We start from the raw sequence: 24144 nt of genomic DNA on the forward strand, positions 1-24144 counted from the left end.
TTCCACCCCTGGATCTCCCCCGGCCGGGCTCACATCCCAGATGACAAGACCCCTGTCTTGCAATATTTCATGCTTTCAAAAATCTTAATGTCTTTTTAAACAGGTTTTCAGGCTTTGCCCCTCAGTGTTGGTTTCCCTCTGCCGGTTTCACTCTCGCCGACTTTTGCCATATACAGTTCATGTACTAATTTTCACCATGCGGGATTCACTTCCTTTAGCTCTCACAATCATCTGCTGGTCAAAGACTTTCGACTGTACAGAGAATTTTACAAGACCCCTGTATGACCACTTTCACCATCCTGGTGCGTAAACTTTGGCCCACGCCCCATTATTATTTATTATTATTACTTATTGCATTAATGGGCCGAGGGATAGGAAGAATGCCTTGGATATTTAAAAGTGAAGGACTGACAGATGTGGTATTCCGGGAGGGCCTGCCCGGGGCAATAGACACATTTTTTTTAACTAAATGTTGGATCAGTGGAGTCAGCTGTGACCCTATGGGAGTGCTTTATCTTTTGAGTGTATATCAAGGGAATCTGGGGTATTAAAACAAATATGTAATGAAAATGCAAAGACTGGGACCCCTATAAGGGGACTATAAATGGGAACACCCACACCAACACCCTCGGAACAAGCAGAGATTAGGAAACATCTACAGTTGTTCAATGAACTAGCGCACAGCAAAGTAAAGTTTCTCCTGGGGAAAGCAGCAATAAGTCAATATAGTGAGGGACAGAGACCCGGTAGACTGCTGGCTAGAGCTGCCAAATCAGATAATGCCAGGGATCGAGTGCTGTCGATAAAAGAGGCAGAGGGATCACAGAGGTTTGCAGACCTAGAGATAGTTCAAGAATTCTGTCGGTTTAATGGTCACTTATATGTTCGGGTTTCCCAACAAGCGGTGAATAATTACCTGGAACAGGTTGCCCTATATTGGTGCACGCAGGAGGAACAGGAGTGTCTGGTTAGTCCTCTGCCTCTTGTGGAGGTGCTCAGGGCTTTCAGATCCCTCCCATCTGGGAAATCCCCCAGGCCGGATAGATTCACAGCAGAGTTCTATAAACACTACATAGGGAAACTTCCCCCCTACCTGCTGCAGATGTTCCATCAAAGTTTGAGGAACGGCCAATTGCCAGAGTGTCTGAGGGAGGCAGTGGTGGTAGTGCTGCTCAAACCAGACAAGGCCCTGATGACTGTTCATCCTACCGACCCATATCCCTCATCAACTTGGATAACAAAATCCTGGCCAAAAGGCTGGTGTATAGGTTAGCTCCCCTGATGAAAAGAATGGTAAAGGCAGACCAATCTGGGTTCATACCTGGCCGCTTCACCTCCCGTGGCCTCCGTAGGATGTTTGGGCTAATGTCCGTGCTGCAACAGAATGAACTAATAGCAGAAGCACTCTTGGACACCACAAAGGCATTTGACTTGGTGGAGTGGCCCTTCCTGTTCACAGTATTACAAAGGATAGGGTGAGGTAGAAATGTAGCGCATTCGTGTCATTGCTGTACACACTTCCTAAGGTTAAGATCAGGGTAAATGGTCAACTCGCCCCAAACATAATGTTGGAAAGAGGCACCCGGCAAGGATGCCCCCTGTCACTGCTGTTATTCACCCTGCCAAGAGAGCCGCCGGCAGAAGCAATTGGGGAAAGACACTCGCACAAAGAGCTACAGCTTTGCAAGCATAGGGTAGTGATTTCTCTATACGCGGAGGATATGGTGCTTTTTGTACCTGACCCCCAGCGCAATCTTGACTCGATTCATGCAGGATGTGGTGTTGTTTAGGGACTTTTTTCAGTGCGCAAAATGAATCCCACAAAATCGGTCCTTTTTCTTCTGACTGACAGTGTGGCACAATATACAGACGAGTGGGGGTTTCAATGGCATGTCAATTAGACTTCATAATTAGGGGTCAATATAGCCTGCAACCGCAACTATCAGTGTGTCGGAACAAGCCAAAAATAAAATGGACAGGTGGATGAATCTACCTGTTAATCTCTATGGCAGGGTCTCCTTGGTCAAAAAGGTGCTACTCCATCGGTTTCTATGTGTTTCTCAATGTCCCGCTGCCACTACACACAGAATACTTCCAGGACCTAATATCTGCAACGCTATGGTTAATTTCGGCTGGGAAACAGGTCAGAGACTCGTGGGACAAGCTGGTGGCACCAGTGTATGGGGGGGTTGATATTACCTGATTTTGAGACTTATTATAATGTGGTTCAGGCTGGGTTCCTCCTATACTGGTTCGGGTACTGGGTGGGACAGGGAACACATCGAGGTGGAAAAAGCAATAACATTGCCATTTCTTCTGCAGTCTGTTGTCCTGATGGCACCCGATAGGATGGCCAGTGCAGATAATATGGTAGAGCTGACCTGCAGGGCATGGACCTGAATTGAGCACAAATCTAGTGGAGATATCATCTATTCCCCAGAACTGCCGGTTATTTACATCCCTGGGATTCCTCTCACTAGCTAAAGAAACTATGTATCTTCTACGAAGTGCTTGAAACTGAATTACCTCAGGGAGCTCTTTCCAAATGAGCAATTTATATAGTTAGAAGAGATACGGGGTAGGGAAGAGCTCTCGGCCCTAGATGTGTTTTTGTATTTCCGGTTCGAAACTCCATAAAGCAGTTGTTCCCAACCTTCCTCAGGCAGCTTGAGGCGGCCCCAATACTCCAGGGTGCTAGTGATAGGAGAGTGGTCTCAACTATACTCGATACTAAGAGTAGGACAAATACCTCCCCTCATAGGAAATGAGAGCTCTCACTGGGATATGAAATAACAGATGATATTTGGAGTACTCTTACGTCCCATCCCTTTTCCTCCATACTGCATGGATGTCCCTCGCTAGGGACGGGAGACGGAACCTTTGTCACCAGAAAAAACCTTCTTCCCCTTTAAATTTAGAGGCATGCAGGGGTGCGGCCCTGAGAGCATGTGCTCCCCTGACTCTGCCCACCGGCACAACTCCCAGCCCCTTTTCCGCGTTAATGGGGACAGGCTGCTTTCACCAGCTGTCCTGGGTTTGGCTTCAACATTGTAATACCGCACGCTTTTCCCTGGATACTTTCTTCTGTCTTTTTGTCTTCTTTTTATCAATCAGGTACTCCTTCCCAAGGAAACGCCTGAGTGGGAGGAACCTGTCAGGTTCTCGCACCAGCACTGGTACCGTGGCTAGTTCAGCTACCGGCCGCCAGGCAGAGGGGTCATTATATCCTTCCAGAAACAGTTCTGAGGGACCACAAGGTTCTGTTACCGGGTTTACACCCGAGGGGCCATGCCTTAGTACCGACCAGATGTCCAAGGGGGTGCCTACCCGCAGCACTACTGACGACCCTGCCCAAGGGCACTACGCCTACCAGGCCCCATCCCAAGGTGCAGGGTAGGTCTCATGCTCCACGCCAAGCGTCCTGGAGGAGGCTGGGCCCAGTGAGCCAATCACCACCACTTAGGCACGTGGCATGCAGCTCGACAAGATGGCTGCCGCGCCAGACAAGATGGCCGCTCGTCTGATACAGCCCCTCGCAGCAGAGCAGGTGGGTGAACGAGTGACAAGGTGGGACTGGTGTCAACCAGGTACGTGGCTTACTGCTTATCCCTCAGCAGCGCAGGGCAGGTTTAGCATGCAACCATCTAGAACGAGTATGCACTGGCCCCAGCAGCCGTCCGCTACCCCGTCAATATCACCTTCCGCCCCACCGGCCTGTGAGGACAGGTTCTTTGAAAAGTTCCTCACTCTCATGAGATCTCCTCAGCTGGGGGCCATCCTTCGGGATGTCATCAGGGACATGTTCCCTCCGGCCCCTCTGCCTTCGCCCATAGTCATTCCTCCTATGGCTCCAGCACCACAGGCCCCGGTGCAACCACCAACGCCTTTGCCGGCTCCTTCCATTCCGCCTCCCCTGCCTCCCACAGTTCAGGCGGTTCCTCACCAGCCTCCAGCACAGCCATCTTCTCCGGTTCCAACACTGCAGCTCTTGGCACCCAGCACTCCTCCACCAGCTCTGGACCAGCCATACACCCTGGTGGACACAGACGAGGAGGAGGATCCTGACACACCATCGTCAGCAAAGGCCTTCCATGAACAGCTCGCAGGTTTGGCAGAGTAATTGGGGCTTCCACAACCCAAGGTTGAGCAATCGTAGGAGGGGGTCCTAGCCGAGGGCCGAGGCTCTACGCCCCGCAACTAGAATAGGGATCCCGATGCAGAAGGACGTAGTCGCTCTCGCCAAAAAGAGATGACTTAAACCCCATTCGGCCCAGCCTGTCAATCGGCGCCTCAACGCCAAGTATAGTCAGATGGAGGGGGATCCACTCTTGTTGTCGGCGCACCCACAACCACACTCTTCGGGGATCGCTGCAGCGTCACTCTACTCAAAGCCTCAGTCATCCTCGGCAACGTCCTCATCGGCGCAGCTAGGCAATCAGGAGAAGATCTTGGAGGCGTACATAAAAAAGCTTTATTCCAACACCTGCCTGCGTCATTCCAATGCAAATCCCATGCTGTCAGCCACTAACCAGAGGCTTTGGTGGAAAATAGCCAGCTTCCTTCTGGAACTTCTGGTGCCGAGCCAAGCACGCTTCAAGGCAGGGCTGGCGTAGGCCAAATCGGTGGCACAGGACATCATGGAGTCCACCGTGGCCCACGTTGACTCCTCGGCCTGTCTTCGGGCTACTAAATTCAACCCAGACGTCCAGGAACACATATTGGACTTTCCATTCGAGGGTGACAACCTCTTTCACTCCACCACCGATGAGGAACCGATGAACTAGATAAAAAGAAAAACAGTTCCCAAGCTGCAAAGTCTTTATCCTTATGAAGGCCACGCCCAAGGTGTACACCCAATTGCATCAACGCTCCGACAAGGGGCGGGTTTCGGGGCTTCCAATAACAGAGGTATAGACCGCCTGACCGTTCTCTGAGTCAGTACCGGCGCAAACAACAAAAGGGGGGGCGAGGGCTTCTTTCAGTACACCTCCTCCGCAACAGCCTCAGACGGGAAAAAGGCATGACATGCCCCTTCGGATCCACGTGTCTCCAGTGGGGGGCAGGCTTGTCCATCACACACAGTTTTGGCGTCAGAAGTTCGTGGACCCCTGGATCCTTTTAATAGTGTCCATGTGGTACCGTCTACCGGTTCCTCCCTCCTCTCCCCCACTCCCACAGATTGGGACAGAAACTCTGTTGGCGTAAATTCGGTCACTCGTCGTGAGCCAGGCAGTGGAAGAAGTCCCAACCTCAGAGAGAGGCTTGGGCTTCTACTTCAGGATTTTCGCCATACAAAAGAAGAACCAGGCTGCCCTGAGAGTTGTTGGACCTCTCCTCCCTCAACCTCTCCTTCCCTCTTCAAAAAAATAGATGGTTACGCCAGCACTCATAGCAGAGACACTGTGCAGGGGAGACTGGATGTGCTCCATGGATCTGTAGGACGCTTACCTACACGTCACTATTTGGCAGCCTCATCGCTCCTTTCTGCGGTTCAGGATCATGGGCTGCCATTTCCAATACAAGGTTCTACCCTTCTGCCTCAACTCAGCCCCCAGAGTATTTACCAGACTGATGAACGCAGCAGCGGCCTTCCTCAGGGCCCAGGGCCACCACATCTACCCATACTTGGATGACTGGCTTGTCAGGGCGGGATCTCTGGAGGCGGTTCAGCATACCTCCTCCGCGCTTATGGCCAATCTTCACAAGCTGGGATTTTCTATCAACCACAAGAAATCGGCAGCCGCAACCTGCTCAGAGCCTGACCTTCCTGGGCCTCATCTGGGACACGCGCTGCAAGAGAGTTTTCCCCTCGGAGGACAAGATTAGGGCCATCAAGGGGGCCACAAATGACTTCCTCAGCCAAGAAGTGACCTTGGCCTGGTGGTACCAGCATCTCTTGGGTATCATGCCAGCAGTTCTGCTGGCCGTGCGCACACAAGACTCAGAATGAGGAGATTACAGCTACACTTTGCCGCCTCATGGAATTGGGAGCGGGGTTCCCAAGAGGAGCTTGTCAGCATTCCTCCCTCTCTCCACCCAGACCTCAATCGGTGGTGCATGGACTACAACCTGAGGATGGGCAAGCCCTTCCGGCCTCCGACCCCTCAGGTCACCAGCACCACAGATTGCTCCCTGGAAGGCTGGGGGCCAACCTGGACAACCAGTGTTCATGGAGTCTATTCCCTTCAGGAGCAGGAGTCTCATATCAATTGGATGGAGCTGAAAGCACTCTGGCTAGCTCTCAAAGCTTTCCTGTCGATCATCGGGGGCAAGGTCGTCCTCATCCAGAGAGAAAACTCCACCAGCACATACTATGTCAACAAGCAGGGTGGCACCAGGTCCTCTCCACTGCGCAGCCTAACGGTCACCATGTGGGAATGGGCACTGGAGAACGTCTATCTGATTGCCAGCCACCTTCCGGGGGAATCCAACCTGGAAGAGGACAGACTCGGAAGACTGGGAGCAGACAATTACGAATGGCAGGTTCTGCTCTGGATCTTCAGCAGATGGGGGCATCCTCAGGTGGATCTCTTCACATCCTGGGCCAACAGGAAGTGCCAACAGTTTGCATCCTGGCAGGGGCTGGGCCCCGGCTCTCTGGGCGATGCACTTGAAATACAGTGGAACGGCATTACAGCGTATGCATTCCCTCCGACACCACTGGTACAGAGGTGGATATGCAAGATAAGGAAATCCTGTCACCTCTGCGTCATTCTGATAGCTCCGCCATGGCTGGCCAGGCCATGGTTTTTGGAGCTCCTCAGCCTCTCGGACAGGCCTCCCAATCACCTACGGCTGGGCCCAGGACCCCTCTTCTCGCAGTAGGGGGGCAGAGTCATCTAACCCGGTCCACAGAAATTAGCGCTTGCAGCGTGGTCCCTGAGCAGGTGACACTAAAGCCACATGACCAAAGGCACATTCCCCAATCGCAGAGCTGGCCTGTGCAATGTACAAAGGTGCAAACCATGGGCCTAAACACCCTCAATTGGAGGAGAGACTGTTCTGTAAAAGCATCCATCCCATTCAGAAGGGGTGATTCCTCGGGAGACTTAGCAGAAGGACGACTGCCATCCATAGTAGGGATGCCAGGAGGGGAGCAGCAGAGTCTGGAAGGCCCTGGAGAACTTGAGAGTTGGGACCAGGCAAAATGAGAGGCTGTTGAGTAGCAAGATGAGAAGCGTGGAGTTGGGAGGAGGAGTTGTTGGGGATGCAAAGAGAGGTACTACTGTGTTGAGTCTGGAGATCTTGCAGCATGCACAAGCAATATGCAAGGTCAAAAGAAAATAATAATCGTAAGGGAACATATACATTTATTAACAGAAACTCCATCTGTCAAGCCACTGCAAAAACAACCCTCTCGCAATGCAGAGGAATAACAAAGTCAGAAGACTCTGCCCGAGAGCTCACAATTTGAAAAGCTCCATCCCATCGTTCATTCTGCTATAAGAATATTTGGTAAAGAGCCTAATTACAAATATTTTAAAGCAATTAGCAATTCTTGCAGCTATAAAAGTATACATTTTCATTATTATTTTTTTAGGGTATTTATTGAGCACAGACCAATCTTCAGGAAGCAACGGAACACTTTACAATCATAAGGGAAAGAACATGGGATTACAAATGCATGCGTCCGGCACCGCTATGTTTACCACCATTCTGATCTAATATCTGTTGCTTGTTGTTTCCTCTACCTCGCTGTGCTTGTACAAACCAAATCGCACTACGGTGGCCCACTGTGCCTATTTGTAGCCAAGTCCCTTTAGCCTATTACTAACTGCCTTGTTCGATTGCCTTACTTAGCCTACTATTGCCAATTGCCTTACTTAGTCTACTATTGCCAATTGCCATACCTAGCCTACTACTGCCAACTGCATTACTTAGCCTACTATTGCTAACCGCCTTGTTCGCTTGCCTTACCTAGCCTACTAGTGCCAACTGCCTTGTTCGCTTGCCTTACTTAGTCTACTAATGCCAACTGCCATACCTAGCCTACTACTGCCAACTGCATTACTTAGCCTAAGGAAAGCAGAAAAAGTATCAAGGATTAGTCTTCTGACCAATAAACAGAAAAGTTCAAGTAAAAATGTAAAAACACACTTTATCACCACATACAACAGTGAGGCTTGCATTATGAAGAAAATATTGAATACACACTGGAATATTCTACAAACAGATGAGCTACTGAATAAACACCTTGAAGAGAAACCAACAATGGTATTCAGAAAAGCACCTACATTAAAACAGAGTTTGAGTCCCAGCCACCTAAAGAATCTAAATACGAGCAACCTTAGCGAATTTTTGAAGGTGCCGGAACCGACGGGCTCCTACAAATGTGGCAATTGCACAATTTGCACCCAGATGCTAAATGTTACCAAACAAATCAAGTTGCCGACCGGGAAAATGCAAGAAATCAAACAATTCATCAATTGTAAAAGTAAATATGTGATCTATGTAATACAATGTGTATGTGGCAAGAAATATATTGGCAGCACAATAAGAAAACTGAAAACTTGCATTATGGAACACCTCAGAGCAATGAAGAATGGAGATGCCAGATACCCTCTGGCCACCCATTTCATTCAAGAACACAGCCAATCTGACACCAAGGACATCAAATTCTTTGGCCTTGAAAAAAATCGAACAACCAGAAAGGGGCAGAGATAGAGAACTCTTACTACGTAGGAGAGAATCCAAATGGATCTGTATTCTGGACACATGCCATACCGGTTTGAATACAGGACCCGAGATGGCCTATTGGCTTTGAAAACCTGATAGTGAAAAGAAGAAAAAGCAAAGAATATAGGACCGAATACATGGGTCTTCTGAGTCTATTTCTGAGTCTAATAGGTTGAATTGCAGACATTATGCTTCTAATATTATTATTTTTTCATGAAATACTGTGTTGCGCACATTTTCGAACTCAGAAATTGTCTATATACTTTTCTGAACTTAAATTACTCCCTTTATTGTTTACCCATACCCATGTCGTCCTCTCTTTTTCATTCTAATACCTACTTGAATAATGGTAGACAAACATTGTTTAGTTTTGAACTATTGCCCAAAGTGTGTTTAGAAATATCAAAATATAGGTTAACTTAAAATAGCTGCGGTTTGCACTGAAAACATGTGACAACATTGCGGCATCTTTATGAGTCATTGAGTAGAAATATAATCCTCGCAAACAATGAATCAGGCACAATAACTATAGAATACTCATTCGCCAATAACAAACGTAGCAAATCCATTATGACCGGCAGATTTGCCATTTCAAAATGGCCACCGCACGCATTAGAACGTATGTCATCATCGCGGCACACATACGTGATGACGTCACTATGTTCTACGGGCCATAAAAGCGGAAACTGCAGTCAGAAAGATCCACCGTGGATCCAGGCAACAACAAGAAGGCAATCGGACCTTGCTTTAGGTGAAAACCTTTGGACAAAAATGAAGGTAAAAACCACCCTTGTTTTTCTTTCTCCTTTTTAACAAGGATTGTGGCACACTAAATGCCTGGCCATTAAAGACAGAATCAATCTCAAATCCCTCAACTTAACATTCAAATGCCTCTCCAACCAGGCTCCAAAATACTTGGGAGACAAATTCATCAAGCACACATCTGTACATCCTATCCGGTCTATTCACACTAAACCTTTCAAGGTACCCAACTTCAAACTAAAGAAAGCAGGGGGAAGCAGCTTCCCAGTACTGGCTGCATAGCTTTGGAACTCCTTGCCTGTAGCCCTAGATATGCGCCGTCACATCATAATTTCAGCAAAGAAACTAAAAAAGTGTTATTCTCATTGGACTGTTAAGAAATGTGGCCACCCAGCATGACACATTATTCTCATTTCTGACTGCTGCTAATCTTACTGCAGCTGGCTTGCTGGTACCATTCTGTCTATAGTACTGTTTATCTGGCCTTCACGACGGCCTAGACTGTATATATACTGATCCATCTCTATAACTGTACATACCTTGATCTATGTGTAAATTGTGTAAAATCCCTAAGTAACCATACAACTGTAATGTAATGCGCCCAGATACCCTTGGGTAAGGTGGCACATCCTTAAAACAATCCTGTAGCTAGTGTGAGGAGTCAGGAATGAAACTCAAACACAAGTTACACATGATGTTGGTTAAAGACCTTTATTGAAAATGAAAGGCTTTGGAAAATGCCTCTCTGGCCCTGCTTTGAGGAATGTCCCTACCTAAAACAAAAGCTAAGGATCTGTCTGTGTCAGAATGTCCAAAACAAAACTGTCCCAGGTCCAAAGTTCTATTCTGACTCTCTCACTATAACTAAATTCTAAGATGAAAATGGAAATGTCTTTCACCTTGGGTGGTTTAGAAAAGTGTTAATAAAGGAAGAATGAATGGCTTCAACACAAAACATTTTCAAGGATAAAGGTCCTTGGTCCAGAGGGTGGTTCCCCTCCGCTGGATTCCACTTTACTCTCTGATGTTTCACAAACAACAGTTTGTTGTTTCTTGCTTGGTGCACAACAACATAGACACACAAAACTGTTTGTCTTAGTAATTCTATCTCTATGCAGATTCTTGTTATACTTTTCTTCCAGGGTTTTGCTCTTTCTCTCCTGGTCAACGCACTCCTTTTCTTAGTCTTGATATTTCTTCTCAGGACTTCTTGTATCCACACACTTGCAATTGCCTGGTATATTCTCCTGCCAGGCCTTTTTATATTCACACGCGTAATAGTCTGGCATACTCTCCTGCCAGGGCGTCTTGTAGCCACATGTTAGGGAGAATTCTCTTATAAGGCTAATTTCCCAAACCTAGTGAGTCCCCCAGCAGCTTCGCTGGATTTTTGGGGTTTGCTTTTTTCTCCTGCTAAGAGTGAGACTCTCTTCCTCCCACTCTTGGGCATGATTTGAGGTATGTCTTTGACTTATTGTGTGCTTATGGGCTATGGGGTCTTTTTACTCCATAGGGTATCATCTGTTTTAGTGTATGTGTTACACAGCACCCTCAGTGCAGTAACACAGGGGTGTCATAGTGACCCCCAAACATAGACTCCATACCCTGGGACTGACTACGGTATCCCAGGGCATGTAAAGTCACCATTGGCTTTACTGGTCCAAAATTGTGAACAGAACCAGTACAAACCATCATATTGTGGAAGTACTGGAAGGGGTTAATTCGATTGCCCCTGGGTCTGTTTCCAAGGGGGCACTGTTCAGTCCCCCCTTGTCGAGTTTCTGGCTGGTGGCAGTGGTTACCACGTGAAATATTCCACCTGAATATTTCCTATGCGATTTTCCCATTGATTTTAAACGCACCACTTTTTGGGGCAATGTTAAAGATACTGCCGGTTTATTTATTTAATATAAAATCACTGGTTGGGTCTTTTCGCCAGAACTCTTTTCCAAAATGGCGTTTGTGTCCGTCTCTGTAACTCCAACCAAGGTCGGGCCCTTTGTTCCACTTTTTGACGGGCTTCTCCACAGAAGCCCACCAACTGGTGCCACTCTGTCTGGGTTCCACAGGATGTGTGCGTGGGGGAATTGGCACCCTGGACTGCGTTGCCTTAGCAACCCAAGTCGCACTCTGTTCTGATTGGCCCAGTGGTGAGCCGCCCGGCTCACCACTTAGCATGTATGAGTGACAGCTAGGCTGTTGAATGGGGGTTTTTGTGCATAAAAGCAGGGCCTTTGGGACTGGAACTTCAGAAGTCGCCACAGGTCCTAAGAAATCCGAAGAGGGATGAAGCTGAGCCATCTGCAATGACGACACCACTGGTGGAGCCCTGCTGCAATGACCTCACCACTTTTCTGACGACAAGAGAAGATCTTCTGCTGTAAGAGTCTTCTCCCTTTGAGCTGGTGGGGACAACCAGTTCACCATCCGCCTTCCAGGACGTCCCTTGGTCGAATCGCCAGTGCCAAGCACCCCGGCGGCGCGATAGCCAAGCTTCACCACTGTGACTGCGAATAAAAGGAACATACCTTTTTCACCGAACGAACTCCACGGCTGGTCTCTTCCCTGGGCAGTGCAATGACTCCAAGTTTCCTCCTCGATGAGATCTTCTCTTTCCCTAGTCGAAAGCATGAACTGCACCTGCTGCCAGGAACAACTGCCACCGCTGAAGCTTCCTCACTCTTTAAGGTACTGTGTTTCACCTGGCCTCCCTTTCTGTGGATTGCTAAAGGTGACCCTTAAATCCTTGGCTTTCCAACTGGGTTGGCCCCAGACCATCTAACTTTACCTTTCGCATCAAACCAACCTCCTTTGAACATTTCTGCAAAGACTTGAGTGGTTTTTAAACTGTGTGATCTTGGGCACATTTTAACTTGCTCCATTTAATGTGGGTCTGGCCTATGAACTTTGGCTCTACAATAGACTCTGCCTTCACTAACTTGCTGTGGTCTTATAAAAGGGTTGGGAAATGTTTTATTTTTATGACCTACCTTTTTCTCTCCCTTTAACTTATTTTTTGGAGTGCCATCTAGTTACGCGCTCACATGTGTTTTTACAAATAGTGGTGTTTTGACCTAGACTTGTCTAATAATTATTAAGGGAGGTGTGTATACTTTATCTGACTGTATTTGAACTTGCTTTGATTTATAGTGCTTAGTGTATTTCCTAAAGTGTGTTTTAAATAAATAATTATATACTTTTGATACCAAGCTCTGGTCAGTGTTTGCTTGCTCTACTGTGTTCTTAGTCCTATTGTGTATCCTCTGTATACTGCCCTACTCATCTTGAGAGACGTCTGACTGCTCAGCCACAGCTACCAGGTAAATATGGGTGTTGCGGACTGCTACCAATTGGGTTTACTGCTTACTCCTGTAGTCTTAATCTTCTTGCAGTGTTCCCCAAGGGAACTGCACAGGATTCTGCTTAACACCACACACTTGTAATTGCCTTAGACACACTCCTGCCAGGACTTCTGTTCCTACCGGGTCTCTGCCCACTCCCAAAGTTGCACATATACTTTGTTGGATAATGTATCTTCTTGATATATTATTCTGTTCAGGTTTCCCATGTACTTGCACTGCATACATTCACATATTTGCAAGGGTTTTGTTCGTAATTCAATTCCCCCTTTTACAATAAGTCCTTTTGCTTTTTCTCGCTCTATTGCTTTGTTTCTAATGATTTGCATTTGCCACGATCGCCGATTCGCTCTGGTGTCCCTGCTGTCTCTGGGTGGACTCGCCGGCTCTTGTTGGCGTTCCTGGATTCTCCCACGGTCAGCCGGTGAAGGTACTCTGCCTGCTTCCTTCTCGTGAATGCTTTCTTGGTTTTGCTGTCTCCCGCAGCTTCCACTTGACTTGTCTTCTTAGTTCCAGGCTCCAGTAAGTCAAGTGCTGCTTTCTGTCACCTGCAAATGCCCAGTAGTCTGTTGCTGGCTCGCACAGTAGCTTCTTTCTTCTTGGTTGGTGAGCTGCCTGGCTCCACCACGCCAGTCTTAGCTTTTCGGTGTCTGAATCCTCAGAGGAGCAGCTCTCTCCTGCCAGCAGCAGACATCAACTCTGTTTCAGTTTACCATACATGTCAATGGTCCTCACACCAGCTGGATAGGGGAAAGAGTTCTCCTTCCAGCCTGGACAACCCAGTAATCTTCAAGCCCCAGCGTCCTTCCTCTGCTGGATGGCCATTTCCCCCTTTGACGGGCCAGTCTCTCCTTGTGTCTATGAAAGTCCAGCAGACTGTGAGCCCCAACTCTCCTGGTCAGCTGGGCAGCCCCTTAACCTTCTGCTGGGCCAGTCTCACCTCCTTGTACTTGTCAGAGATTCCACTGCCTCTGGGAAAGCGTCCCAGTCTTCCCTCTTCTGTCTTCTCTGGACTGGCTTCTCTCCTTCCACATGGCTTGCCCAGGAAGGGCTCCTCTCACACTTGAGTCTTTCCTTGCTTTTAGATTGGCTCTGGCCAATAGGATTTGGGGAGAGACTAGACCGCTGATAGTGGTTCTTATTAGGAGGGATCATCATTCTTCCACTCCTTCCTCATCACAGTACTGGGAAAGTGTTCTTCATTGAGGTGACTCTTATTGCTCCTCATCCCAGTACTTATTAGGCTATTGGTACAATTTATGAGGCTATTGTGGGAAGGAATGTTGTTACGGTCATAGGAAGGTGGTTTTAGGTCCCTTGATTGGGGGAATACTGCGTTCCATCTGGCAAGTCCACCTTTATTCCCATTAGTATTGTCTCCCTCCACATGGTCATCCCTCAGGCAGCCAACCCCAAGGTAAGGGTTGGGATCAGGTAGCAGCTTCCCTTCCCTTCCCTGGCCACATGGGGAGAGACCTTCCCAGGGGAGATAGTGGTGACATTGCCAGATTCATCACAGTAGCCATCCAAACTGCCACCTTAATTCATAGGGCCCAATCATGTAACTCAATCAACACAGACCCTCAAATTTGATACTAGGACAGACGATCAATAAGGAGGTGGGAACGCTGTCAGATAAACCTGGAGATTGGGTCACCAAGTCTGTTGTGGAAACCATCCACTCTAGGAGAAGCAAATAAACCAACGTCCATCATGGCTGGGAAATCAATGGTCAAGTGTTGTTCCTGTGTAAAACCTAGCCATATAGCTCATCCATGTCTCAAACTTTCCCAGCCAGATCCCATGGGCATGTGCTATTGCATTCCGGATGAAACAGCAGAGTCCAACCTGGACTGGTGGCTCGAGCCAGAAAACCAAGACCTTGAAATTGCAAATGAAGCCAAGATGCTGGCCCCAGAGAAGCTATTGCTTCCCGATCAAGCTAGATGCACAGGAGATTATGACCCTGTTTGATTTTGGAAGCCACTGGACTGCTGACTGCTCAGACCTAGTGCATCCTGGACATGTGGAAAGCATAAACTGGTCCCCGTCACTTGTATACATGGTGATAGAGAAGCATTTCCTTAGGTCCAGCTGCAATTCTCCATCTAGAACAAATCAGAAGATGTAATTATAGGGAAGGACCTACTTACCTTCAAAACCAGGTTTAGGGAAACTACAGCTTGAGGCAAATACCTGGTTGGCTGGATGGGTTATCCTCGACAGACTTTGGAGCGGCCTTGGGACAGACCCTGAACCTTCCTTGAAAGTCTGACACTCACATTTCATCCATCTAGTAGGTAGTTTATTGAATGATGGGGAGATCCATCTTATTAGACAACAGTCAGACACCTTTCCCACAACCACTGGTACAACCCCCTTGACACAAAGAAGCAGCAGCAGCAGCAGATGCAGGCCAAAACCACATAAACCAACCACAGCACCTCAACGTTTTTAAATGATAGACCTGGCACCAGGTAGGAGCAGAATACGTCCGACTCCAACACACATATGGAGCATCATTGCATCAAAAGAATTACCCAATAAATAACTCCCACACCACCAACCAATATTCGCCTAGTAGCATGCTATCATTGGCCTATACCAGCATCCCATAAAGAGCCATGAGGAAGGCAAGAACATGCACTTTTCCCTGTATTGTAGCTAGACGTTCCAGCCACCCAAGTATCATTCCTGCCTCTCCCAGTGATTGCATGGAACGAAGTCAAAAATATTATAGGATGCATAAGAGTACAGCTACTCAATGCCATTTTTATGAACCTTTTGGCATACTTGTTTGTATAAAACCATGGTTTTGCAAGTGCTGATCACTGGCGGCACATCATGCAAAACTGCTTTGCAGACAAGCATGTAGGGCAGTTGAGTTGTACAAGCAACTGTTATGTTCCCTGCATTCTAGATCACTTGCTCACAAAATGCATCCTGGCAAACACTGCATGCTGCTTACGGAATGAGACACAGTGGAGGCCATAAACAGGATGAAGGTGGTTGTAAGGTTGAGGGAGCTTGTTATGGAAGTTGCAGGTGAGTGGTCGAGGTGGGACATGGATTACAGTAGATTGGTGATCTGGGTGGAGGGGAGAGGGGATTCCCTGAGGATAAAAGGTACTGAAGGATCTTTTGTGGGGGGTGGGAGGTAGTGTAGAAAGCAGGAACAGAACATGAGTTGGTTCTGGGCCTCTGAAAAGGAAGGGTGTGGGTGAGATGGGAACTGGAAGGGTGGTTCAGGGGGCCCCCTCGGAAAAGGGGGGAAGCCAGAAAGGGAATTTGGGGGGGGGGGGCAGGCATTATACTGAATGACAGATGAAACGGAGAATAGGCAGTTTTCTGCATTACGTTTATTCAGTAAAGATACGTTTATTAAATTTGAAAAGCAACTAAACGTTTCAGGGGAAGTCCACTTCACCATTTACATTGCATCAGCAGTCAATATACTCACACCATAGCTTTTAATAGTGACCTGCAGAGCCACAATTCCCTCTAGTCCAACCTGTGGCTCTCCAGATGTTTTAGAATATGATCTCTTAATATTGACATATCTGGCTTGGGCGGTTGTGAATTGTAGCCCAAAGCATCTGGGTAGCCAAAGATTGCAGCCCCCTGCTCTACCGCCAAATAACTTGGAAGGGTTACAAGATGAGCATGCTACTCAACAACAGGAAATATTGCAGGGGAGATGGCTTGCTGTAGAATTTGATGCAGTGCTGCCACAGTGGCTATGTGCCTGACAGTTACAATTGGGGTTTCTACTGGCAGAGTGTGACTTTCATGACGATACTAAGTCAGGGGAATACAATGTACGCTCCTTGCTGTGTAGACGTTCTCCGCATTGTGATGACATGTTTCATTAGTGAAAGTGAACCTGCCTGTGGTGTGCTTGTAATTCAGCCAATCGTGCAGCTTTTTAAATACATTGTAAAGATTGCAAGCACACAATAAACTGCTAACCAACCAGCTAACAATGTCAGTGGCGACCCACTGGAATTACTTGTTGTACATGCTGGACCTCATCGGTGAGCAATGTAATGTTGTAAGTGAATGTGATCAGAACTGGTGGAGCCATCCCACAACAGCTCAGTGGCTGCTGATGAACAATATATGGTTAGTTGCAATGGCTCCTAGATGAGACCATTAATGCTGTCAACCAGAGCATTGTGTCACTTAGCAAGGTACTGCTGGTGAAGGCTGAGTGTGCTTCTCACTAGATGTGACTTGAAACCTAGGCCTTTCCCCCAATATTCAGGTCTCTGAAACTGAGGTGTGTTTTATCCTGCTTTTAAAATTGCATTGTGAAAGTAGTGCCATTCCGTGGCTTGCCTCCTAGCAAAAGCACTCATCCAATGAACCTTTCCACCACTATCTAAGCGCCTGTCGTCTTGTCCAATTGTCTACTTGCCTTGTCTGCTGCACCCTGCCCTGTGTCCTTCCCTAGTGTTCTTCCCTACCCCTTCCCACTCCTTTCCTCTTCTCTCCTCTCACCACCTACTCTGTGGTGCTCTCTGTTTCTTCTACCTTTTCTAACTGCTTCTCTATCGACTATCCTGCTCTCCTCACTAAATATGGTAGGAAGAAGTTTAAAATGGACATCCTGGTCTCCAACCCAGGCCTCCCTATTGCTGACACCTATACCAGTGCCTCTTCCGGGGAAACTTTCACCGACATCCTCTTTGTCTTTCCCTCGCCAGACCTGTGGACTTTACATATGGTGCTCTGTGCTCTTCCCCTTCTCGTCCTCTCCCATTAATGGTGGCATTCGGTGGGAGGCCCTCCTGTACTCCTTCCACTCCTCTAAGGTCATTATTAATGTTTACTTGAACAGTACCGTCTTGGTCCAAGGCCCTCAAGCCAACATTCTCCTCTTTGATATGATATAGCATTTATAACGTGCCTATACACAAGTGTTTCAAGGCTCGACGAGGTAAGGGAGGGGGAACAAAGGGAGGACAGACAACGATCCTACTAGGCCAGGTGTCCTTCAGATCGCGCAAGGGAAGGGGCAAGGGGGAAAGTGCGGAAGAGACAGTGCAGTACATAGGCATAGCATAATAACAATAAGTAAAGTAACAGCCAAGGTGGCAAGTGCAAAGGTAAGTGCAGACAACAGGTGTCAAGTGCTGGTGGTGGGACAGTAGGGATACAGAAACAGTCCCCAAGTGTGGGGGTTGCTAGGCAGGCAGTGCTGGAGTGTGTGACTGGCAGGGGAGGGACCTGGACCCGAGAACAGAGGGTGGCCAGGTAGCCAGTGCAGATTCAGTTTCAGCCAGGTGGTCAGCAGGAGAAAAGGCAGAAGCAAAGAGAAAGGTTTTGAGGTGCTTCCGGAACCAGAGATGGTTCTCTACAAATTTCAGGGAGGCTGTTCCAGAGGGAGGCCCCAGCCGAAGAAATAGATCGAACACCAAATTGTTGCTTGGAGAAGCGACTGACCCTAAGGGAGTTGGAGTCGGATGAGCGAAGAGCTCGAGAGGGAAAATATTTAGGAAGAGCGAGTTGAAGGTATTGAGGCCGCAGGCCCCAGAAGGCCTTGTGGACAATGCAGAGGGTTTTGAACTTGATCCTCGCAGCCAGTGAGAGCCAGTGCAGAGATTTCAGTCCTGGAGGGATACAATCCCTGGGCTTGAGGCCAAGGACAAGTCTCGCAGGCCTGTTCTGGATGAGTTGCAGAGGGCGGAGAGTAGAGGCAGGCATATTTAGAAAGAGGCTGTTACAGTAGTCCAGCCTAGAGATAGACCCTTCCTGCGCCTCATCAATTTCCTTTCTTCTCCTGCTGTCCCCTCTCTCCCCTCCACGGCTTCCTCGCCTCCCCCTGCTGTCTCCTCCTTGGCTACCTTGCGCTCTCCTCCTTCCTCTTCTGCCCCCCTCGGGTTGCTTCTACACCTCCGCAGGGCGTACCTCTGATTTGTATCCCTCCCCGGGAGTCTTTCAAGGACTGTAACCTTCTCCATATTGCCACTCTAAACTCACGCTCATTTGTCAAACACTCCTCTGACATCTGCCGCCTCCTGGAGGAACTTGACCTCTATGTCCTTGGTCTCACCGAGACATGGATCACAGCCAGTTCTGTCACAAGCTTTGACACTCTCCTCCCTGATGGCTACAAGATCTTCTTTGAACCCAGGTTCAACCGTTCTGGAGGGGGTGTAGCCCTGATCTTCCCAGAGTGGATTCCTGCGTCTGTAATTCCTACGCAGGCCTACTCCTCTTTGAAACGCCTCCTCTTCAGGCTCTCTCTGTCTCCTGGCCATTCCCATACTGTGGCTACCATCTATCGGCCACCTGGTCAGATCCCGCCTTTCCTCTCTGAGTGGGCGGGCCTCTCCTCTTCCCTCCTAGTCTCAACCACTCAACTCCTCCTTCTTGGAGACTTCAGCATCCACCTGGATGCTTCCTGTCCTTCCACTGGACTCTTTGCATGACCTTTGCAACTCTCTCTCTCTCTCTCTATTCTCCCCTCACCGACTCACTCTGCAGGGCGCACTCTGGATGTTCTGATATCTTCAGACCTTCCCCTTTCATCCCCTCTCACCACTCCTCTCTCCTGGAGTGACCACTTTATCCTTTCCTCCCATCTCACCCTCTCTACCCCTCAGGCCAAGCCAACCTCAGCACTGCCACCTACCTTCTCGGTTATCCGACCCATGAAGCGTGTGTCAGTTGAGAATTTTGCAGCCACTTTCTCACCTCCCCCTACCCCCTTGGCTGACCCACACCCTGGCATAGCCCTTTCCATGCTCCACTCTGCTATATCTGATACTCTTGATGCTCTTGCCCCTGTCATGAGGATCCACTTGAATCCCAAAGCCAAGTGCAACTCTTGGTACGAGACAGACCTTGTCACCCTTCAATGCATGTGCAGGGTTGCTGAGAGGAAATGGCGTGGTTCTGTTGCATCCTCTGACGAACTGGCATGCCGCCTGCTCCAAAGGCAATACCGGCTCTGTCCACACCAAGAAGAGAGCCCGCATCCAAGCCCGCGTCTCCGCGGCATCTAACAACTCGGCCAAACTCTTTAAAATCTGCAAGGAGCTGGCCAATCCTGCTGCAGTCTCTACCTCTCCTGTCCCCTCCCAAGCCCTCTGGATGGCCCTGACTTCCCATTTCATCTCTAAAACTCAGGACATCCTGTCCTCTCTCTCTTCCACTCCTCCTTCTACTGCCTGCTCCTCCTCTGGCCCTTCTTCGGCCACCTCTTCTACCTGCTTTTCTGTCTTTCCCTGTTCTCCTCAGACAAGGTTTCTAGACAAGTCCGATCTAAAAGTCTTTTCGAAACAGGTTCGACCCGGTTCCTTCAAAACCATCTAGGACCAAATTGACACCCTGGCTTCTGCTCTCACCAATTTCTGAAACTACTCCTTCACCACTGGAGTCTTCCCTTTGCCCCGGAAGCACTCCCTTGTGCACCCTCTTCTTAAACCCTCTGACGACCCCTCCTGCCCTCCTGCCCTGCTAACTACTGCCCAAAATCCATCACTCCTTTCCTGGGCAAACTCCTGGTAAAGCTGGTCATCTCCCAGCTTAATCTTCACTCTGAATCTGTTGGCTGTCTCCATGACCATCAGTCTAGCTTCAGAGCTGCCAGAAGCACGAAAACTGCTCTCCTGAACATCTGTGGAAACTTGCTCTCCAACCTCGATTCCAACACCCCCTGCGTCCTCATCTTACTTGATCTCTCTTCTGCCTTTGACATGGTCAACCATGCCATCCTGCTCAACCGTCTCCGTGATAACCTGGGTATCACCGATCAGACCCTGGCTTGGCTGACCTCCTTCCTCTTCGACTGACCCTCCCAGGTCCAACTTGGTTCCTTCCTCTCCTCTATCTCTACCTGTGGTGTTGCCCAGGGGTCTAACCTCTCTCCTTGGCTGTTCAACCAATACCTGGCACTTCTTTCCCATCGCATTGCTGCTTCTCCTCTTTGCTTCGGCTTTCTCTCCTCCTCTTCCCTGCTGATCTCCTGGCTGAATCTGATACTGCACTGGTTACCTGGCTACCCTCTGATCTCGGGCCCAGGGCCCCCCACCCCCTGCCAGTTGCACACCAGCACTGCCCCCATGGCAACCCTTGCACTCTGGGACTCTTTCTGTATCCCTACAGCCCCTACTAGCACTTGACACCTGATGTCTGCTCTTACGCCTGCATTTGCCACCAGCTGGCTACACTTTTATTTAGTATCTTTATTTATTTTACTGTTATCCTATGTACTGCACTGTCCCCTCCCCTTCCCCCTTCCCCACCCTCCCCTGCACTTGCGCGATCTCAATGTCACCTGGCCTAGTAGGATCGTTGTCTCTATCTTCCGTCTGTTTCCCCTCCCTTGCCTCGTCGCTCCTTGAAACACTTGTGTATAGGCGCGTTATAAATGCCATATCATATCGCTCCACTGGCTCCAGGTCTCAATGGTGGCACTCTGTCTAAAGTTGTACCCATGCTTGTCTCCATTTATTTAAAACACCCCCTCTCCTTGTTTTCAAAATTCATTGTAAACACCCCTTTTTTCAAAAATCAAGGAGTTCGTAAAACAATTAAAACACCTGATGCTTGACATCTGTGTATTGCCCTACTTGCCTTCACTCACAGAATTGTTTCACACAAGCATCTTTTGAATAAAATGTGCAAGTGTCTATGCATTATTACCTCACTGTTTTCATGTCAACGTGGACACATCGCAGACTAGCTAGAAAAAAAAGGCGTATGTGGTTCAGGCATTTACTGTGGAGTATACACAGAATGAGGGGCTTTGGAATGCCAATGACTCCTTCTCATTGAGCTGTGACCTGTTAGGCAAAGGGGCAATTAGCATTCTCCATTTCACACATCTGTTTGCCCTTGCCCAGTGATACAAAATAAGACTTAAAAGAAATATGCCCAAAAAAACAACCCTTTATCAGGATTTCACTGAGGCTTGCCTCTGTGTTTTACGCTTGAAAAGCACCCTTTCCTCCTTTTCAAGAACGAGGACGTGTACCACATAACACTTTAAGTGCCACCAACAGGCCCCATCCAGGTCGTCAAGATGATCCAGTTGAAGTCCCTCTGCATTGTCCAGTGGGACTTCCATCATCAGGGTTACCTTTCCTTATCTGCAAATTCATTCCGTCTGCCCCTGCAGACCCCTTCGCTCATCCTCTTTTTTTCAAATTCCACACCACAAAGCCAGAACTGTGGCCTGTATCTTTGCCATTAGACCCACCCATCTCTGTGCCTCTCCCTCAGCACAGCAGGAAGACAAGGGCGTTTCATAAGACTTGTGGATTGTGGGCTGTACATCTACTTTGGAACATATTTTAGTTGTAAAATGCTTATCAAACTAACCATATGGAATGACGCTGGACCAAAACAATTTAAGATTACATTGTTTAACTTAAGTTGTATGTACGCATAGAGGCATACTGGGTTTTCCCCATATGATCACTTACTCTTTAACAAGGTCCCTTATTACATCATTTGGGCGCTAACATTCAGCATGGAACCATTCACACTCATATGTGGTCTATTTACATCTTGATGTCATTCAGGCCTTTTCTGAAATTAAATGCAAGTTAAAATAAACCCTGGTCATGCCTGCTGCTCCCTATATATATCCAAACAAATCAAGTAATTGTCCTTGCTAGACAATGGACTTTGACAGAGTGGCAGTGGAACATGAGAATTTTGAGGGAGCCAGATGTGTAACAGCTGTTGAGACAATCACTGGCAGCCTTTTAAGAGGATTCTCACAAGCTACATGAAGCAAAACACTAAATATTTGCACCTTTCGTTGATCCAACTTAAAGGCAAATCTATATCCTGCAAATATAACTTGTATGTGCTTGAAAAAACAGTTCTTTGTAGACCAACATGCACTGAGCAGCACCCTCAACCTGCGAGAAGGCTGGCATCTTTCAACGCCACCTTCTTACCACCAGCTGTGTCCGGAAAAGGAACTTTGCTTATTCAGCATTCATGTCGTACTTGATACTATCCATATCTGGGTGCTAAGTATGTGGGGACTGAGACTGTAACAGCTGACTAGCCTCCAACTGCACAGAAGGTAGATGCACATTTCCAGGACACATTGCAGTAAGTAAAGCAGAATATCCACAGCAGTATTGGTCTTTGTGGCAAGCACCACTTTTCCATTTACAGCATGTGCGTGTTCACCCTTCCTCCCTGCTACCTTTTAAGACATTTTCTTTCAGGTGGCACAACTCATTTCACTTGTCCTGTTGTGGATCATGTTGCTGCTAAATTTAAAATTGCTGAATTGTAACTTTCTGTCATATGTTTACGAGTCAAATTGTGCTACAAATGCAAAACGTTATGAAAGTGCAAAATATGTTAATGTACAGTATAACATAAAATCTTAAATTGTTTTGGTGTACGTTTTAATTTGTACATTAACATGTTCTTTTTCTTTCAGAATGAAATGTATATTTTACTCGAAACCTCTTCTGTAAATTACAGCTTGCTGTCCAACATTGAAAGACTTCGAGAGGAGAACAAAAGACTGAGAACAGATTTAAAAAAGTATACTGTATAATGTTAAGAAAAGAGAGTAGCTTACATATTATACAGTAATGCAAAATATTCCATCTATCCGCTTTATAGAATCAAGGGTCATTATATAGTGCTGCAAAGGGGCAAAAAGGCGACTTGAGTGTTACTAGAAAAACAATATGAAATAAATATACTATCGATCCAGTAAATGTACACAAATATGTATATAGAAATTGTTTATTTAATTCCTCAACGTGGTTTCAAAGGCCACTGTTTGCAGTCGGAGATCAAGGACAAACTTAATCTGCACCACTGTATGTGTAGAGTGCATACGTCTGTCTGTTTTGTTGTATCCAGTTTAATAAATCCTTTCTGCAAACAGACATAAACTCTTAACATTTCTAAATGTATTTCCACAACTTTCGTTTTGTCTTTTTGCCAATGTGGTGGATTCGTAATATTGTCTGGTTTCTCATTTTCCAAGGAATCTAAAACCTCATTAGTATTCCTTTTAATTAAGGTAGGGTTGAACTAACCAAGATCCCAGGGGAAATTACTGTATTAGGCAGAAATACGAAGGAAAATATTAATACTGAAAGATTTTCACCAACATAGTTATCTATCAATGATGATCTCAGAGGGGGCGAGCAAGTGCTTATACCCCAAAATGCTGAACATTATAAAGAAAACACAACTGAACATGATATAGCAGTAGATCCCACCAGGAATAATGAGGTGCTTGATAGGGGGGAAATGCCTTCTGTGCGAACAGGTAAAAATGCTATAGATCTTAATTTTTTAAAACTAGCTTTATTAAACACACGTTCTCTTCCAAAACATGCAATCAACATAC

At 47.4% G+C, this 24144-nt stretch overlaps 1 protein-coding gene across 4 annotated transcripts in view; it reads left to right on the top strand.

Annotated features, from left to right (window-relative positions):
* Window positions 1-23643, top strand: part of LOC138514122 (protein NEDD1-like) — a 1166279-nt gene extending 1142636 nt beyond the window's left edge. For all 4 annotated transcript variants that reach the window (XM_069629417.1, XM_069629420.1, XM_069629418.1 and 1 more), the window contains exon 16: window positions 23215-23643. In XM_069629417.1, the coding sequence (XP_069485518.1) occupies window positions 23215-23334 (120 nt within the window). In that variant the 3' untranslated portion in view covers window positions 23335-23643. The remainder of the gene's footprint in view (window positions 1-23214) is intronic.
* The last annotated feature ends 501 nt before the right edge of the window (window positions 23644-24144 follow it).

This window comes from Ambystoma mexicanum, chromosome 12 (genome assembly GCF_040938575.1).
Source record: "Ambystoma mexicanum isolate Mex_15411 chromosome 12, UKY_AmexF1_1, whole genome shotgun sequence".
NCBI lineage: Eukaryota > Metazoa > Chordata > Amphibia > Caudata > Ambystomatidae > Ambystoma > Ambystoma mexicanum.